The sequence below is a fragment of the Pithys albifrons genome, chromosome 11 (assembly GCF_047495875.1).
Source record: "Pithys albifrons albifrons isolate INPA30051 chromosome 11, PitAlb_v1, whole genome shotgun sequence".
In the NCBI taxonomy this organism is placed as follows: domain Eukaryota; kingdom Metazoa; phylum Chordata; class Aves; order Passeriformes; family Thamnophilidae; genus Pithys; species Pithys albifrons.
The window spans coordinates 20060313-20076225 of NC_092468.1; the positions used below are offsets into that span (position 1 = coordinate 20060313).

Consider the following 15913-nt stretch of genomic DNA (forward strand, 5'->3'; position numbering starts at 1 on the left):
AAATGTTATCATACGTTATAGAGAAATGAGAAATAGGGGATCTCAATTCTCCAGCAGGTGCAGAGAAACAGGCCACAGTTTTGTCAGGTAGGCAGCACAGGCTGTGGTATAGGCTGTAAAGTACCTCTGCTCCCTGCTGTTTCTCAAGCACCATTTCTCATTTGTGACATGGCTTGACATGGTAGAGCAGTGGGTTGGACCCACTCGTTTGTAGGTTCGTCCACATGCAGTTGTGTTGTCTCCATTTGCACAGGACTTCTTATGCACAGTTCAGTATTCTTACTGGATTGCCTGGACCCTGCTGCATCTGAGAATTGTCTGCCAGGTTCCTGCCAGGGATTATTTTCTATATGGAGAAGTGGCAACAACTAAACATCCCAAGGTTAAGAAGGATTTTCCTTCCCTGAGGTAGATGCCTCCTGTATCTCCTAGGATCACATATTGGACTATGCTCCAGAACACCTACTTTCTTCCATCACTCCACCCTAACACTGCTCTCTGTCCTCAACTAATTCACCCAGCACACCTGAGACCTTCCCATTTTATGAGCAGCATCACATAACCCTCACATTTCAGCATGCAACACCCACCAGAGATCACATATATGTGTTAAATGCATTTGTTGAGGGGAGAGTTCTCAGATTGAAAAATTACAGAGCTGTTCTCTGAGGTTTGTGCCTGATCATGCACCATCCTTGCCCTAAGCTCAGATTAATATTTCAAAGGAAATACAGTCTCCTGTGGGCACTTTCAGAGAGGTCCTGAAGACCAGCTGAACTAGGGTAAACTTCTAAGATGTACAATTTTCTTACTTCTTTCTCCCTGCAGTATGTATAGTAATAAGCCCCTTATATAAGTATACATGTGCCAACAGGGATGCAATGTGAACTTTGATAGTTGTTACCCAAGGACAGGCAAGTCTGTTATTTGCTGTTCCACTGCTCACAGCATATTTGTGGGGTAGTGTTAGGGGTTCATCTGGCCAGAAAGAATTCATGCTATGTCCTGCACAGCATGGGATACACACAGGAAGACATGGTTAATACAGCATCTCTGTACTGGCACTGAGACAAAATTACCTTCCTCAGTTGTCACAGCTGGTGTGGGATCAGTTGGGTATTGACAACTGACCACTGACCACCTTAAATTTGTGTTCCTTGGGACATCAGGGAAGAAGGAACATCACCTTACCTTAGTGCAAGGTGAAAATCATATTATGGCAGTGAAGAGGAAAACTGTGAGGTTGCCCTTGGGAAACAAGGGAATATTTCTCACTCATTTAGGAAACAGCAGGACAAGGCTTGCAGATTGGCTAAATGTCTGAGTAAAGTTCCTGGAGGAGATGGAATTATTAAGCTTTCTGGTACATGTTCTAATTTTCCATTACATTGTGGTAAGCTTATGGTGGTCATGACATGCTTCGTGATAGTGATCAATATATAATTAGGCAAATGCTAATTTGCTAATGCCTGAAGCTCTAAGCCTCACCTTCCAGCATCAGCCCCCTGTGCATTATTGCTCTCTGTGACCAATCACTTGTGCCCTTGCTCTTGACCTGGCAGGGTTAACTCCTATCCCAGCAATGCCACTAGCTCAGTTTAACCTCTTCTTTTTCCTTTGTATGAAAAGCTAAACTACAGCTGTCGCTCAGTCAAAATGTGATGGCGAAGGCAATGCTCAGGCTTATTGCCTCTGCCGCAATCCCTGCAGGAGATGTGGATGGATAGCTGTGCCTGGTGTGCTGGTTTACACAAGAATGAACACGATGCTTCAAAAAACAAAGGCACTTTCTGGTGATCCAGAACTGCTGCAGTTTCCTTCTGCAACATGAGGAAGTTGCTGTCATCCCTTTCCCGTTTTTCTTGCCGGGAAATCCATAGCTGGTAGTAGAGCAGCACCTAGAGGCGGCGGATGCCAGGGACAGCCCTGCCCCGAGGGGTCTGCGGGGACCGGGCACAGGGGGCTGAGGAGAGGTGCTGTCGGGTCCCAGGGAGCACTCACGAAAAGTTCAGGGCTCTGATACAGAGTGCCATCTTCCCGGTGTCATAGAGGATTTGGAAATGAAAACAGAATGGATACAACCTTTCTCCATCCAAGGACCATTCCTCCCTTCAGTATCAGACACGCCAGCTCTGTGAGATGGGAGAGACTCACCAGAGCAGATTCCTGGTGGATCCTTTTCATCAGTTGCCTTCCCAGAAAGCAGTGAAAGGGAAAGGGTAGCCAGTTTGCACTTATGCCTCCTTCTCTTGTTAAACCAGAGGATTTCTGTTGACAATACCTGCACCCCCAGCTTGTCCATACCTCTCACTCAGCTTGTCTCCCCCAAAGCCTTTGCTACATCTCCAGCTACTCTGCCAGCTCTGTTCTCTCACATATTGCCCCTGCTCCAAGGCAGCCCTGGGATCTTCAGGGCAAGTTACCCTAGAAAACCATGTAGAAAGCTCTGCCCCGTGGAAGGGCATCTCTGCATGGAAGCAATCACCCCCTTGTCACTGAATAATTCCACTCTCTACAGGGTGGGGCTTTTTTTCAAATAAGGCTTTCTTATGTGTGTCTGTGGATCTTGATATAAACCAGTTACAACTTCTCTGGAAGTCAGGTGTGTCATCTGATCCTGATCTGGTCAAGAAAAGGAGAACATACCATCCATGCTGACACATTTAGTCATTAGAAGTTCTCCCTTGCTGATCACTGGGGCTCAGCTGGCTACTTCCAGATGGTTGCTTCTTCCACCTGTTTTTCCAGACAACCCTTTCTGAAAGACTAAGCAGTTCTTTATCCCTGATATTTTCCTCTCTTCCTCTCAAAACTACTTTTGTGTTCATAGTTAGTCACTTCTCTGTCTCACTTTAGCAGATGTATAAGCTAAGAAACAAATTTGTCCTCTGCAGCCTTTTGCCCTTGGTATGGATCTGAACTGGCTTTGGTATTTAGGCATCTATGAGAAAATATGGATGCTAGAAATAGTGCAGCAATTTGGTATAATGCTATATATGGAGGTAACCACATTTCCTTCAATTAATCTTAATTTCCTTATTAATATAGATGTGAAGCTCAGTCTGCCTTTGGTGTCTGCCTTGGAGAAACACTCATTTTCACTCTAGGTTTAGGAGGGGAAGGTCTGAATAAAGAAGTGGAATTAGGGGAGGATGAGATCTGAGGAAGAGTCAGGTCAGTCTAACCCTTCACAGGGGGCTGGAGCACATTAACAGTTTAGGATTGTAATTAGTTTCTGGCCAAGTAAAGAGGATTCAAACCTTTGATAAGGGGATGAGATGGCTCTATGACAGCTGCTGTTCAAACCAAGCTGTGCTGCTACTCTGCTGGGGAAAATGAGAGAGGGAAATGAGCAGCTCAGTCCAACTGGAAAAGTTGAGTATATGGAGACCTCACCTTGCCTGTCACTCCTCAGGCTGATGGCAGGCCCATCCTTCTACCCTGAGGGTTGAACCATTCCTGAGTTGCACAGCCCCTGCCGTGAGGACTATGGCAAAAATAGAGCTGATGGAAAGACTCTGCACAGAACAGGTGGACAATATATCTGTAAGCTGATAGACATTACAGCGGACCAGCTTTTTGTGTGCTTTTCCAATCCTTCTATTGTTTTTATTTAAGTTAAGCCTAATCCTAGCAGAGACAGAACAACACTGAGGTCAGAAACAATCCTCTAAGACAGGGCCTCAGTTCTATGCCATATTTTACTTGGCTTTCCTTGTCATCCAAGGTTCTCTCTCTGGTGCTGGTGGCCAGTATCACTAATGGTGTTACGCTGGCATTCATGTTCATGTTTCCTTTGCACAGACCCTTTGACAAATGAGTATGTATGTACTAGAAGACAGTCCTGGAATGAAATGGACAAATGGCAGTAGAGACATATACAGAGAGAAAGGAGAATGGAAGTAATTTTCATAAGAGAGACAAGTCCCTCATGGCTGCCCTGCCACAGGACACCTCACTTTTTGTGCATTCCTTAGAACTAGTTGCTTTCTTTCCCCCTAAAATATTGGTCTAGAGGGAGGATGAAGAGAGCTGCATGGGGGTATTCTCTGCAGAGGAAGTTGCATAATTGCAAAAAGAATCATGTTGTGTGCAGGCCTGGGCACTGCTCTGCAGAGAGGTTGGTTCTGGGAGTAACTTCACTGAGGCTAATAAATCAATATGAGTGTGTTTGAGATCAAGATCTATGAAAATTGATAAGGGTAACAGGCCAGCTGGTGTGTGTCAGTCTAATGCCACTGCATTTGATTTGCACCTATTGGTCCACTACTGGCCATAAGGGCAGAGTGTACGTGTGCCACAGGGCGTGAGCTGCTGCAAATTAGGGGCTCTGCAGAGCCCCCCTCACCAGATGCTTCATGAAGTCTATTAATTGCTTAATGAGCAGATGAGCTGCTGGAGTGTTTCCTGGGAAAACACTGAAAGAAGCAGAGTGAGAGCATTTGAAATGGAGTTTCACAGGTGTGCTGGAGCAGCTGGTGGGCTGCGGGTGGGCTGGGCAGTGGGAGGCAGTGAAAGGGGCTCTGCCTGCACACACCACTTGGCATTAATCATACCTTTTGGGCTTCTGCATCCTCCTTCAGAACTTCTGTAGGACACCAGGCATGGTATGATTTTAACTCTTTGAACTGTTGTAGAGATACTTGTATGGAAACCATGCTAACAGGGAAATCCACAAAGCATATCAGCTGGTGTTCCAGACTGTGAACAGTCTGGTTTGACTTTTTAGTAGGTATTAGGTCTTACTTTTAGCGAAAGGGACACAAGTAGCAGCTGTCTTGCTCAATGTCATGAGTGACTATTGAGGTTAGCATTGGCTGTGAGAGACATTTGCCTTATTGAATTAATTCTGATGTACAAGATTTCATTAAATACAAGAAAACAGACACTGACTGAGTGTTACAAAGCCTCTGCTAATGGCAGTTATTGCTTCTTGTCCTTTGTTTATAAACTGAATCTGTATTAGAACTGTATGAGCAGAAATTAACTCAAAAAGTGGCAGTAACTTCTCTTTGCAAACTCATGAACAGGAATGATTTAGCAAGCACAGAGGGAAAGGTTGTATTTGCCATTCTAAAAGTGGAGGTTTGGGGCCTGAACCTTGTCTAGGGTCTCTCCTGTAATCTAAGAGAGAGGAACAGAGATCAGATCTCCTGCACTCCAGTCCAACCCTGTAACTACAGGGCTATTCTCTAGTCTCTTATTCCTGTAAGCCATTCCTCTATAAACATGATAAATAGACTGGTAGAAGTGTTTAGCATTGAATATTTCTGAAGTATAATTATTCCAGCCTCCCTTGGCAGCAGAAACATTACTCTTATGTCAAAGATGAGGAACCAATGCTTTGTCCAAGCTTGTAGGACTGTTCGGATCAGAGTCCTACAGCTCTGGGCTGTGGCCCCAGGTCAGTCCTATGAACTGTGTTGCCTGTCAGTGCTAGCTACTGCCAGTGAATTAAATAATAGCTTAGTGGAAGAGGAGAATTAAGCAGTACTGATGAGGGAGACAAGATATGGTTTTCAATGAGATTTGAAAACTGAGACAGAGAGTTGATTAGGTTCATATCATTGTGAGATCTAGAGATACTAAACAACCAGCTCTCCATGACTGTGCTGGTGTGAATATCGACTAGATGGAATTACTCCTCCTGAAATATAGTAACCTGCTAGTACTGCAGTGCTGTTTGGAGGGTATTATTTTGTCACAGAAGGAAAGAAACAAACCTGTGTTTCTCTGACCCTCAAGGTCTGTGGGAAACTTGTGTGCAATAACACGGTACTTAAATTTTCCTTGACAGTTTTGCAAAGAAGGTGGTGTCAGACAAGTGATGGAGACACAGTGGAAGACAGAAAGTTTATAGGTAACAATTCTGCTATTATCAGTACAATGAACACACCTGTACTGTGAGGCCATGTCTACACTGTGATGGGAAAAACTGCAGGAAAGAGAACCTTTGGGTGTGCTGAGCCCCTGAGCATGATCCCTCCTGTCCCTGACACATGCTGTGCCTTGGCTGTGGTTCAGATGTGCAGGATGGGGACAGAACAGGAGGCAAAGCATCTGGTCTGCACTTCCTCTTCAGGCCCTGTGGCTGAATGAAAATGAGGCAGATCAACTACACTCAGGATTTCCCTTCCCGGACAACAGTAGATAGATAGATAACAGGGGAGAGTGGTATTGACAGTAAGCTGAGAACTGCAATGAGCTGGCAAGTGGTAGAGGTATGGTGAGAGAGAGATGAGGGTGTGCAAGCATCCGCACACTAAATGTGCAAGACATAAGACAGAGAGGGAGGATTATGGATGCTGAAAGTTTTGGAATGCTAGTTTTTCAAGATATCTACCTTTTCTATGATCCCTCTCCAATTATATTATAAATGCTTTGTTTTGTGAAATCTAGTTCCAGCTGACTGACACACTGTATCAAACAAGGCACAAATTGGTGTGTCAGCCTGATGAACTGAAGAGGACAAAAAAGTAAAATCCCTATTTTTGAAAACTGTCTTAAAAAAAAAATAAACCCCTCAGAAACAAAAATACCAAAGAAGCTGCTTCTATAACTCATTCCTTAAAACTGTGTTACCAAATACAGCTGCTCTCTACTCACACGTCTGCCAGTTGTGCCTGACTTAATGGGGTGTCTGGAGTCCAGGAGGATCCCCACATGGTGAATCCTCTGCAGTTCACATTAGGAAGTATCATCTGCAGCTCTGCTCTCCTTTACAGACCACACTTGCTCCATAATGGCCAGGTAGAATGACTGAGCTGAATGGGTCGCCATTGCTAGTGGAGTTTTGCCTGCTCCTTTTCAAACTGAAAAAGTATATTTTGTTGGAATAGAAGAGATTAGGGACTCCTTACAAACATCCCAGCTCCTAAGGTTTTGGAAAAACCTTTCAACAAGTTTCTTTGGTTGCAGAATGGTCTCTGTCAAAGCACCCCACCTCTCTGGTGCCCTGCTCTACCTATAGTGCTGCTGGATTTCTGTTTCCCCTGTGATGACTAACCTGAAGAGAGCAGATGGGCTCCTTGCTCTGACTGCCTGCTGCCAGAGATGCTCCTGCTAACCAGGAGAAGCATGGCCTATGGGAGCCCTGGCAACAGCTCTGCTTAGGGGGGACCTTGGGTGGAGACAGTCAGGGTGCCAAAGGTTTCTTGGAAAACAAGCAGGCTGGGCACAGTGGTAAATTTATATGGAATCTATATGGATCTCCTGCTGCCTCAAAAACAAGAAGCGGGGCTGAGGGGGAAAGGATCAGTATTGATTAAGCTGAGAGTTAGGCTACTGTCACTGTGGACACAGCCACTTTCTTTTCTTTGCTAGCAGCAGCTTCAATAATAAGATGCAGAGGGAGAAGGAGGGAGTGTCAGCACGGGGTTACTCACAGTGCTGCTGGCAGTATTTAGAAGAGAAATTGGTGGTGTGATGGATGGTCATGATGCAAAGATACATAGTGATCAGTGCTCTGGAAATGCAGGCAGATTAAGTAGGACTGTGCTTGACTAGACTGAAGGTGACTCTACTGAGAGCCAGTTGTTAGATGCTAATCATTTCTTGTTCTCCACGAATAATTTTTGTACAGAACTCTCAACAGTTCTAATGAATACATTGGCAAATGCTGCTTTCTCTCTTTGGCCTAGATCTGCTTGCTGGGCCCTGGGGTTTACAGGCAGAGCAGAGCTTATTTGGTCCTGACCAGCCAAGTTGTACATCAAGCCTTGGCAGAGCTGAGTGATCAAGATGAACTGTCTCCATTCCCCTGGTCTTGCACCCAGTGTCCCCACTGATTAGCCTTTGTGCAGGCTGGCTGAACGGCACTGTTGTCACACCATAGTCTTAAGATGAACTTAATTATTAAAGATTATATGTTCTATAGGAGTTTTTTCCTAATTTTACCTTCCTTCTGCCAGCCATGGAGGATTGATACAGCTCTGACTAAGAACCTCTAGATTCGTGAGCTAGTGTTAAGGCCATGTGTCACTGGCTGGTTTGGAGTGTGCTTGCAAGCTGTGTGAGATGGGATAGTCACCCTCATAGACACCAGTTATGGCTGGACTGAATAGGGATAAAACACAGGTAAGAAACGTGATCCATGGTGACTGTGCCCTGTACCTGTATCAATCCTGATGAATGAAACTACATCTTTTACACTCACAGTTTTAGCTCTAGACCCCTCTGTTAGAGAAGGAGGATGGTGATGTAGAAATATTGTGTGCATTCTCATCAGCACGTGGGTTTGCACACTGAGTTCATAAGTGTGTTTAACTGTAGTTAAGGACAGTGTCCACCAAATATTGTACCTTGCACAGTGGCTTTCAAGTCTTATGTTAGACTGCTGGACTTGGCTTTAGGCCTCCTTCCTTCCATTTTCATGGACATATTCAGACTAAGTGAAGGGTGTTTCTGGTTTTATAAACTTCATGTGTATTGGACAAAGTCAACTGTGATGGGCAGCTCTGAGAACAGCTGTTTGTATGACTACCCAGACATCATTTTTTGGATCCATATCTCCCTGGTTATTATGAAGAGGTAATCTTTGACATCTTTCAAAACATCTAGTCAGGCTATTTCAAAGTAGGTTTCAGTTTGGAAATGAGTATAAAGCTTTAGTTTTAATTTTGTAGGAGTTAAATTGAATGTTATTAACATCTCCAACAGTAGACTTCACGTATAGAACAGCATGGATATCTATCTTGTGTTTCCACTTAGCCAGTGGCACTGTCTTTGCTATCTGTTTCATCCAAGGACAAAAGTAATTTGTTAGGATAGCAAATTTCCTTCCACTCTTGCAAATTAGCATTAGAGCATCACTACAGAAATAATCCATACTATCTGGATTATGGCAATGAAGTTGCTATAAATGAAAGCTGGTTTCTGAACTAATGTTTAGAGAAGATGAGAGAGATGTGCGCATGAGGGGCATTACTGAACAGATTTCAGTATTTACTTTTTGACAGAGATTCTGTTTCTCCTGAAAGGGTAATATACATCTATCTTGCAAGGAGTTTCCTTAGAGGGTTTAAATAAAGAGTGAAGCCTTAAGAAGAAAGTAAAAATGGAAGAAGAAATATACTGCCATGGGAAGCTCAAAACTGAGGCACTTGGGGTTTCAGAGAGTTATCATTAATCCCCTCCTGCCTCGAGGGCACTGCTGTGTGACCATCAAAATGACACACATGCAGCTGCCTGGCAGTTTGCCACATCTTGGGGTTTTATGGACTTTGCTCTGGGGATGGCTAAACCTCCAGCTGTTCAGAATGGCAGCTTGTTTTCCTCAACAAATTCACTCAGATGTTTATCTGACATATCTGAATCCACAAAAGTTGATTACAAATAGTTTCAAATGTTTTGTCAACACCTTTTGCCTAGTGGAACCTGGAAACAGAAGCAGCCATCAAAACCTGAAAGCTCATCCTGCCTGAGAACTGCTTTGCCTTTAGACAGGTATCAGTGGCTGTGTGGGATGCACTGGGTTGTACTGCCAAAGGTTGCTGTTGTACTTGTGGCCTAACAAAATGTGTAAAAAGGTTCACCTTATTAATACAGGGAGGGGAAACACGGGCATATGTCTGTCTAGTGTGCTGATAAGACTGTGAAGCTCACACTTTCCCCCAGGACAGCATGAAGCAGTCACTAACTGGTTTCTTAGAGCAGTACAGCCCACACAGTTGTGCGGCAAAAGCATAAGTATCAAACAGGTAAAAGGAGGCAAAGGATGAGGCAGAAATATACTCCAAGAGTCAAAATGAGCTCTTGAAAGTCATCAGGAGCTCAGTGATAGAGCTGAAGGTGTGCTGGAGGAATCAGCCACAGGCTGGTGCTGGCAGCAAGAGCTCCTGGGAAGGTGGCTGAATTACTCTCCACTAAGTAGGAAGTAAAAGATGTGCATCATGAAAAATACAACTTTTCAGTTAGCAGCTTCTCTCTGTATTAATCTGATGTACAACACATCCACTGTGTGGTTTACTAATCCTTCAAGGAAACCGGCTGATCCTTTCAGGACATCCAAATCTCAGAACTGGAAAATGGAAAATATATGATAACATTTGCCTGTAAGATTGTTATTGGTAATGTGCATATATGAATTTTGGCTAGATGGGATCTCTGGTCTAATGTACTTATGCAGTAGCCTTTGAGACCTTAATTGTAGTGAATGGGACAAACCACACACTGAGCAGCTCTTATGTAGTGATTTCATTGGGGCTGCCCAGCTCTTTCTTTGCCTTCCTAAGGCACAAGGCAAAGATGAAATGAATTCTACATTTTATTCATTCTCTTCTTTCCCTTTTGCTTTTAATCGAGCATATTTTTATGGAGGGGCTAAAAGTGCCCCACAAAAGGAAACCCCCAGGCTCAGTGCCACAGTCACTGGGAGAAGGTTACCATATGTTCCTTGGTGAACCTCTTCCACACTTCAGGTCCAGTGACTTTTCCCCAGGACCTACTGGGAATTGCACCAAATTGCTTCCTGAAGCCCCTTATTCTACCAGTGCTAAAGTGGCACCCTCATGGAATTCATACCACTCAGTGCCGGTGTAACAGAAACTTGTAAGGATAGCACCAGTACATTATGGATTTAAATGTTTTTTAATAACTAAAATCTACATCTTAATCCCAGTCAAATTAGTTGAAATCCTAACCAACCTTGTAGGGACTGCAAGTGGATGGAAAGGAAGAATGTTTATAAATGGATGAGAGGAAACAGCAGGAAGATGTTTTCACAGAAGAGGCAATTCAGAGCTAATCCCAGGCTCTGCTGTGTGATGGTGCCTCTGAACACACTCTTATTTACTGATGAAGAGCAGTTGACTTTTGGGTGTTACTGAATTGTACTGTTTATGTGTTTTAAGCATTTTTCCAGAATTGCATGCTTCACAGGAATATGTGAGACAAACTGGCAGTGGAAAGGAGCAATTGTAAATTTTATCCAACCTGTATGTGCAAAGCTTTTTTAAATTAGTTTTAAGGAAAATGAGAATCAACCCTCCTGAGCTTCCACTCTTATACAGTCTGAGGAGGTGGCATAAAGCTTGGAATCCCTTCTTCAGTCCATAGAATATAAATCAGACAATATTAAAATTTAAAAAAATAGTTCTGCTTCAGTTAACACTGGAGAAATCCGTGATTCCTGTGATGGAGAGTAATAGTATAAAACTTGTTTATCCTTTTCAAGTACTGCAGGTTTTAACATCAATTCCTAACTTACCAGCAGCTCTCTACATTAGTTGTGCTTTCTTCATAGCCTCATGTTCCAATATTTTTGCACATTGAAACTTCCTAATTTGAAAGATGTATCTTGATGCTGACCATGAGAAATACTTGCTCCTCTGGCAGATCAAAACTCCCCTTTCCCAGCAGAGCAGACAAATATATACCACCTTCGTCCTAACCCAGGACTTCTGGAGTTTCAATTTTTGGCATCACTTAAGAAGCTTTAAGATTAGAGAAGGACCTTAGTCAAAAGATTTGAGGCTCTGAGGGGTTGCACTGCACTCTGTTGTTAGGGTTTTGATGATTTGGGTTTTCTTTTCTTTTTTGAATTTTATGCAAAATACTTGAATGTGGTGGAATTAGAGACATTGCCAAATTGCTGGCCTACCACTTGCTATCTTTTTCTCTCTATGACTTATCCTCCTGACTGTAAATGCTCTTTGAGTAGATTTGGTTAAGTGTACCTGTTGTCTGGGTATTTTAAATTCCTCTCAGAATAAGACTCCAAAAAGAGAGTAAAGGAAGAAGAAATTGGGCAGAGAAATTCTTGAGAGTGGAGAAATTGAGCTAAAATACTATTCTTACACCTACAATTTTCACAGATGCTTTTTAATAGCATGTATCCATAGGAGCACTATATCTATCAGAGGATTACCTTTGCCAATATTTCTCAATAAATCATCAGAAGCTTTGGATATGCAAAAAGCAGTGGACATTTTCTCCACTCTTTCAAACATCACAGTAGAATCAGAAGTAAATAGATTACAGTTGGATTCAACATAGCTTCATGCTGTCCAGAAATAAGGTGGGAGAAAAACCTTTCAGGAAAAGGCAGAAATTTCATTAAGAAATAAATGAAACACTTTCTTTGTTAAGCATAATTAACAGTTCAAAGACACTTGCCTTTCAAAGTGTCTCCTTTGATTCCTGTCAGATGCAGAGGTAGTGACACATGACTCGACATTCATCAACTAGCTCTCAATGTAAAAAGATGTGATGATTTTTCTCTAATTGAGGGGATGGGGAAGCAAGTTGCCTTTTTTTTCTTTTTCTTAAATGAGCTTGAGAAATAATTTAAATGGCTGTCAGGTCTCCAGCAGCAGGTAGTACAACCCTGGATGAAAGACTTTTGAATTCAGTTTTTGGGTGTTCTCAGTGTTTTTCCTTAAAAGTGTTTTACTTTCTGACATTTCAGATGTTACTTATAGGAATAGTTTTCCCTGTTCAGATTTGCCTGCTGACTTCAATATGCCATTCTGACAGCTTTCTTTGGGACTAGTTGGCTCTTCTGCAGTGTATTCCAATTGAGAGGTTTCAAAGTAGTTTCATTTTATTTTTGATCTTCCTGTGACTGTCAAGTATTATGCTGGCCTTTTTTTTCTAGTTGGCTGCTCTAGTGTTTCTTTCTCTTTACTCTCCACTGGCTCCAGGGACGTTTGTGTTTTACAGGTGGATATTGTTTTGTGTACCCTTCTTCAAATGCTATTTTTCTTAGTCTCTGGATTCTACAATTAGCATGATTCTGCTTTTTTTAAAAAATTATTTTATAGTAGGATATCTATCAGCATAGTCTAGAATAACTACTCAAATAGTTAGCTAGAAAGACTCAGTAGTAGAGGAACTTGTGAGTATGATCTACTCGCAGCAGAAATCCAAGGTCTGTGCTCCAGCTGAGAGCTCAGGGGAAAGGGGTGACTGCTCCTACTTCACCTCGAGTACCTCCAAGTGTCTTTGATGACTGCAGCAGTGTATTTCTATGTGTCCAAAAGCTGCCCCTTTGGATTTTACACCTGCTATGGAGAGCATTTCAAGTTGTACAAAAAGAAACTGAAAAGCCGGTAGAAACACTGGTAAAAGGGAGTTTAAAATCAGGCAGTGAAAATAACTATATGGGTTATTTTTTGTTTCTTTGTCTGTATCACTGGTTCAAGGTTATAACCATAACCTGTGTCTGTCTCCTTGGTTTGTTCCTGACACAGGACTTTCCCTCTCTTCCCTTGTTACTGATCTGGTGACAGCCTCTGTTTTTGTCTCAGTGCAGTGTATGAAAAGCAGACTTCTGCAGCAAGAAGAGTCCTGGAGGCCTTGGTGGGAAGAGTAAGGTTTTAGTTTGAAAAAGCAAATGTTCAAAGGAGCCATAGCTGCTGCTTTGAGTAGAGTGACTCAGCTCCCTGGGCATGGGTTTGCCAACAAAAGGCACCTAAACTCAATGTTTCCATGAAACCAGCGGACAGTCATACTCTGAGGTCCAGTACTGACTGTAAAATCTTTCATCAACTTAACTGAACTTTGCTGTGTAAGGGAATGAATAAAGCCAGAGCATTTAATTGATTTGCTATCTGTACTATGCTGCAATGTAAATAAGAGCAAGACCCTTGCAAGCACTGTATGAACACCCAGTCAGGGAAGGTTTCTGCCCCAAGAAACTTTGGGTCTACATGAGAGAGGAGGTCATGCAGGAGGGAGAAGCCAGAGGTAATGTGACCAACACAAAGTTAATTCATATATCCCCAGCTCAAGGTTGTGCCTCTAACACCCTTGCTGAGGTAAAGTCCTCTCAGAAGTTACATATCCTTCATGCACCAAAACACAACTCTTTTCTGGTATTTCACAACATGGGGGAGTATATAGTCTGGTCTATATGAAAAGAAGATGAAACTAATCTTAAAAGTTTGTCGATGCTACAAAATATTTGAGGAAAATGTTCATTCTGTTTCATATATGAACTAACTTTGTGATTCTCACTTGCAATTGTTTGCTATCAGTATTTTCCTAGAAAACTCGTGAGTAGACATAAGATTGAATTATCAGCAAACAGTGAATAACAATGTTTTCTTTTTTGGCAGTTGAGTCTGAAAACCTGTCTCCAAACCCCATGATAATGCAGCTGGAGACCAAAATCACACCATAGGTGTGCATGCAAAACTAATGTAACCTAAAGTTGATATTAGAAAAAAATACTAATTGAACAGCATAGAAAAACCTTAATCTCAGTAAATTAGAAGATTCTTAAAAGATAACTTAGAAAACAGAAAGAAGCAGAGTCAAAAATATTCAGTCTCTTTTTGCCTATTCTTGACTCACATGTGGAATCTTGTTTGGATACGCACTCCCTTCTCTAAACTGAAATACTCATCACTGTTCTACAACACAATAAACAAGACTGTTTTCACCACCTGACTGGCAGGTGTGACACCCTATGAGTAAATGATCTGAAGGTCATCAAATCTTGTACTGAGTAATTTTCTTTTAAAGAGATCATTTTCAATTTATCTCAAAGTCCAGCTTAGCTCTGAGCATCCTTCTTTGCCAGTACCACCAAATTTGTATCAGCATTACAGGATTATGAATTGGGATCACTTACCCTTTCAACTCTGTCTTCACATTGATACTTCCAGCAGAGCAGGTGCTGTATTTTATTAGTTACAGAGATTCACTGTGCATCCTGAGCCTGCGCTCTGCACACTGCTTTTATAACAGGATTCAATACAGCTGAGCAAATACAACCTCTGTATTATAAATGAAGTACAGGGAGATAATAGGAGCAGGGTAAATGCTCTGAGTAGATACAGTGTGCACAGAGAATCAGAAACACAGACACTTTGCGAGATGAGGGAAAATGCATTTAAGGTCTGCTGTGAAGGCCCAGAAAACCCTGCTCAAAGGGTTTCTGTCCCAACCAAGTCCATAATCCCTACCAAAGGCCTGGGTGCAATTACAACTCCATTGCCATGCCAGACTTCAGCTAAATTCTCAACATTGTGATCAAACAGGGGGAAAGAGACCCAAAACAAATCCAATGTAATAGTTGCTAGTAACATCCGAGCAGTGAACTGACAGGAATTCCCCAGCCCAAACAGCTCAATCCTTTCGTTTCATTTCTACTTACCTCCATTTGTTTCTGGGATACGTAAGGCAAAGGCTCATTTTGTCCTGTGGATTCGGTGCTGCTGCTCAGTATTATTTTGCCAGGTCGTAAAATGGCTCCTGACCAAAAGGAAGAGGAAAGCAATACGTAAAGCAAACACAGAAGCCCAAGAGGAAAGCTACACCCTAAAGACCAGCACTAATAGCAACGGCGAGACTCGGAAGGAGAGAACACTCCCAGTTACTAACTTTTTCCGTCGTTACATCTGTTGCAAAACAATTTTACTGAAAACTTCTCTTCCTTCTTGCAAGCAATGTTTTCCTTGTAGTGGAGACCTCAGATAAACTATATGATGAATGTGCAGTTTTGCAGGAGGAGGTTTGGGGGATTTTTACCAAGTAAGGAAATTAGTGAAATATAAACAAGGGGGTCATCTGACTGCTTTAAAAATACAGTGCTAGGCAGTAATTATCACAAGGTCCATTAGTCCATACTTCAGTTGTTTTTTTGTTTTGTTTTTTTTTTAATTCAAAAGTCTGAAATAGAAGAAGTCATATTTGAAATAACCACCTATGGAACTTTCTGGCCAGAAAGCTTCAGTGTAGCAGAAGTGAATGTTTAGATGATTAATAACTTAATTTTTTAAGAGCTTGATAGGCAGACAGGGAAAATATGCCAAACTGTCCTTGCCTCAGAGGGAATTTTAGTGCCAAAAAAGAACTGCAATGAGAAGGAGAACTCATGATTTCACTTCTAAAGACTTTAAGGGTCGACAGATTTGTGGAGAGGCAAAGGGATTTACTGCAGCAGCAGAAGCTGCTGGGTCCAGCTGTG

The 15913-nt window shown here is 42.3% G+C and overlaps 1 protein-coding gene across 2 annotated transcripts in view; it reads right to left on the reverse strand.

Moving 5' to 3' along the window:
* KCNMB2 (potassium calcium-activated channel subfamily M regulatory beta subunit 2) overlaps positions 1–15401 on the reverse strand; it is a 143414-nt gene extending 128013 nt beyond the window's left edge. For both annotated transcript variants that reach the window (XM_071566663.1, XM_071566661.1), the window contains exons 1-2: positions 15328–15401; positions 15101–15198 (exon numbers count right to left, since the gene is read on the reverse strand). In XM_071566663.1, the coding sequence (XP_071422764.1) occupies positions 15101–15138 (38 nt within the window). In that variant the 5' untranslated portion in view covers positions 15139–15198; positions 15328–15401. The remainder of the gene's footprint in view (positions 1–15100; positions 15199–15327) is intronic.
* Between the last annotated feature and the right edge of the window lie 512 nt (positions 15402–15913).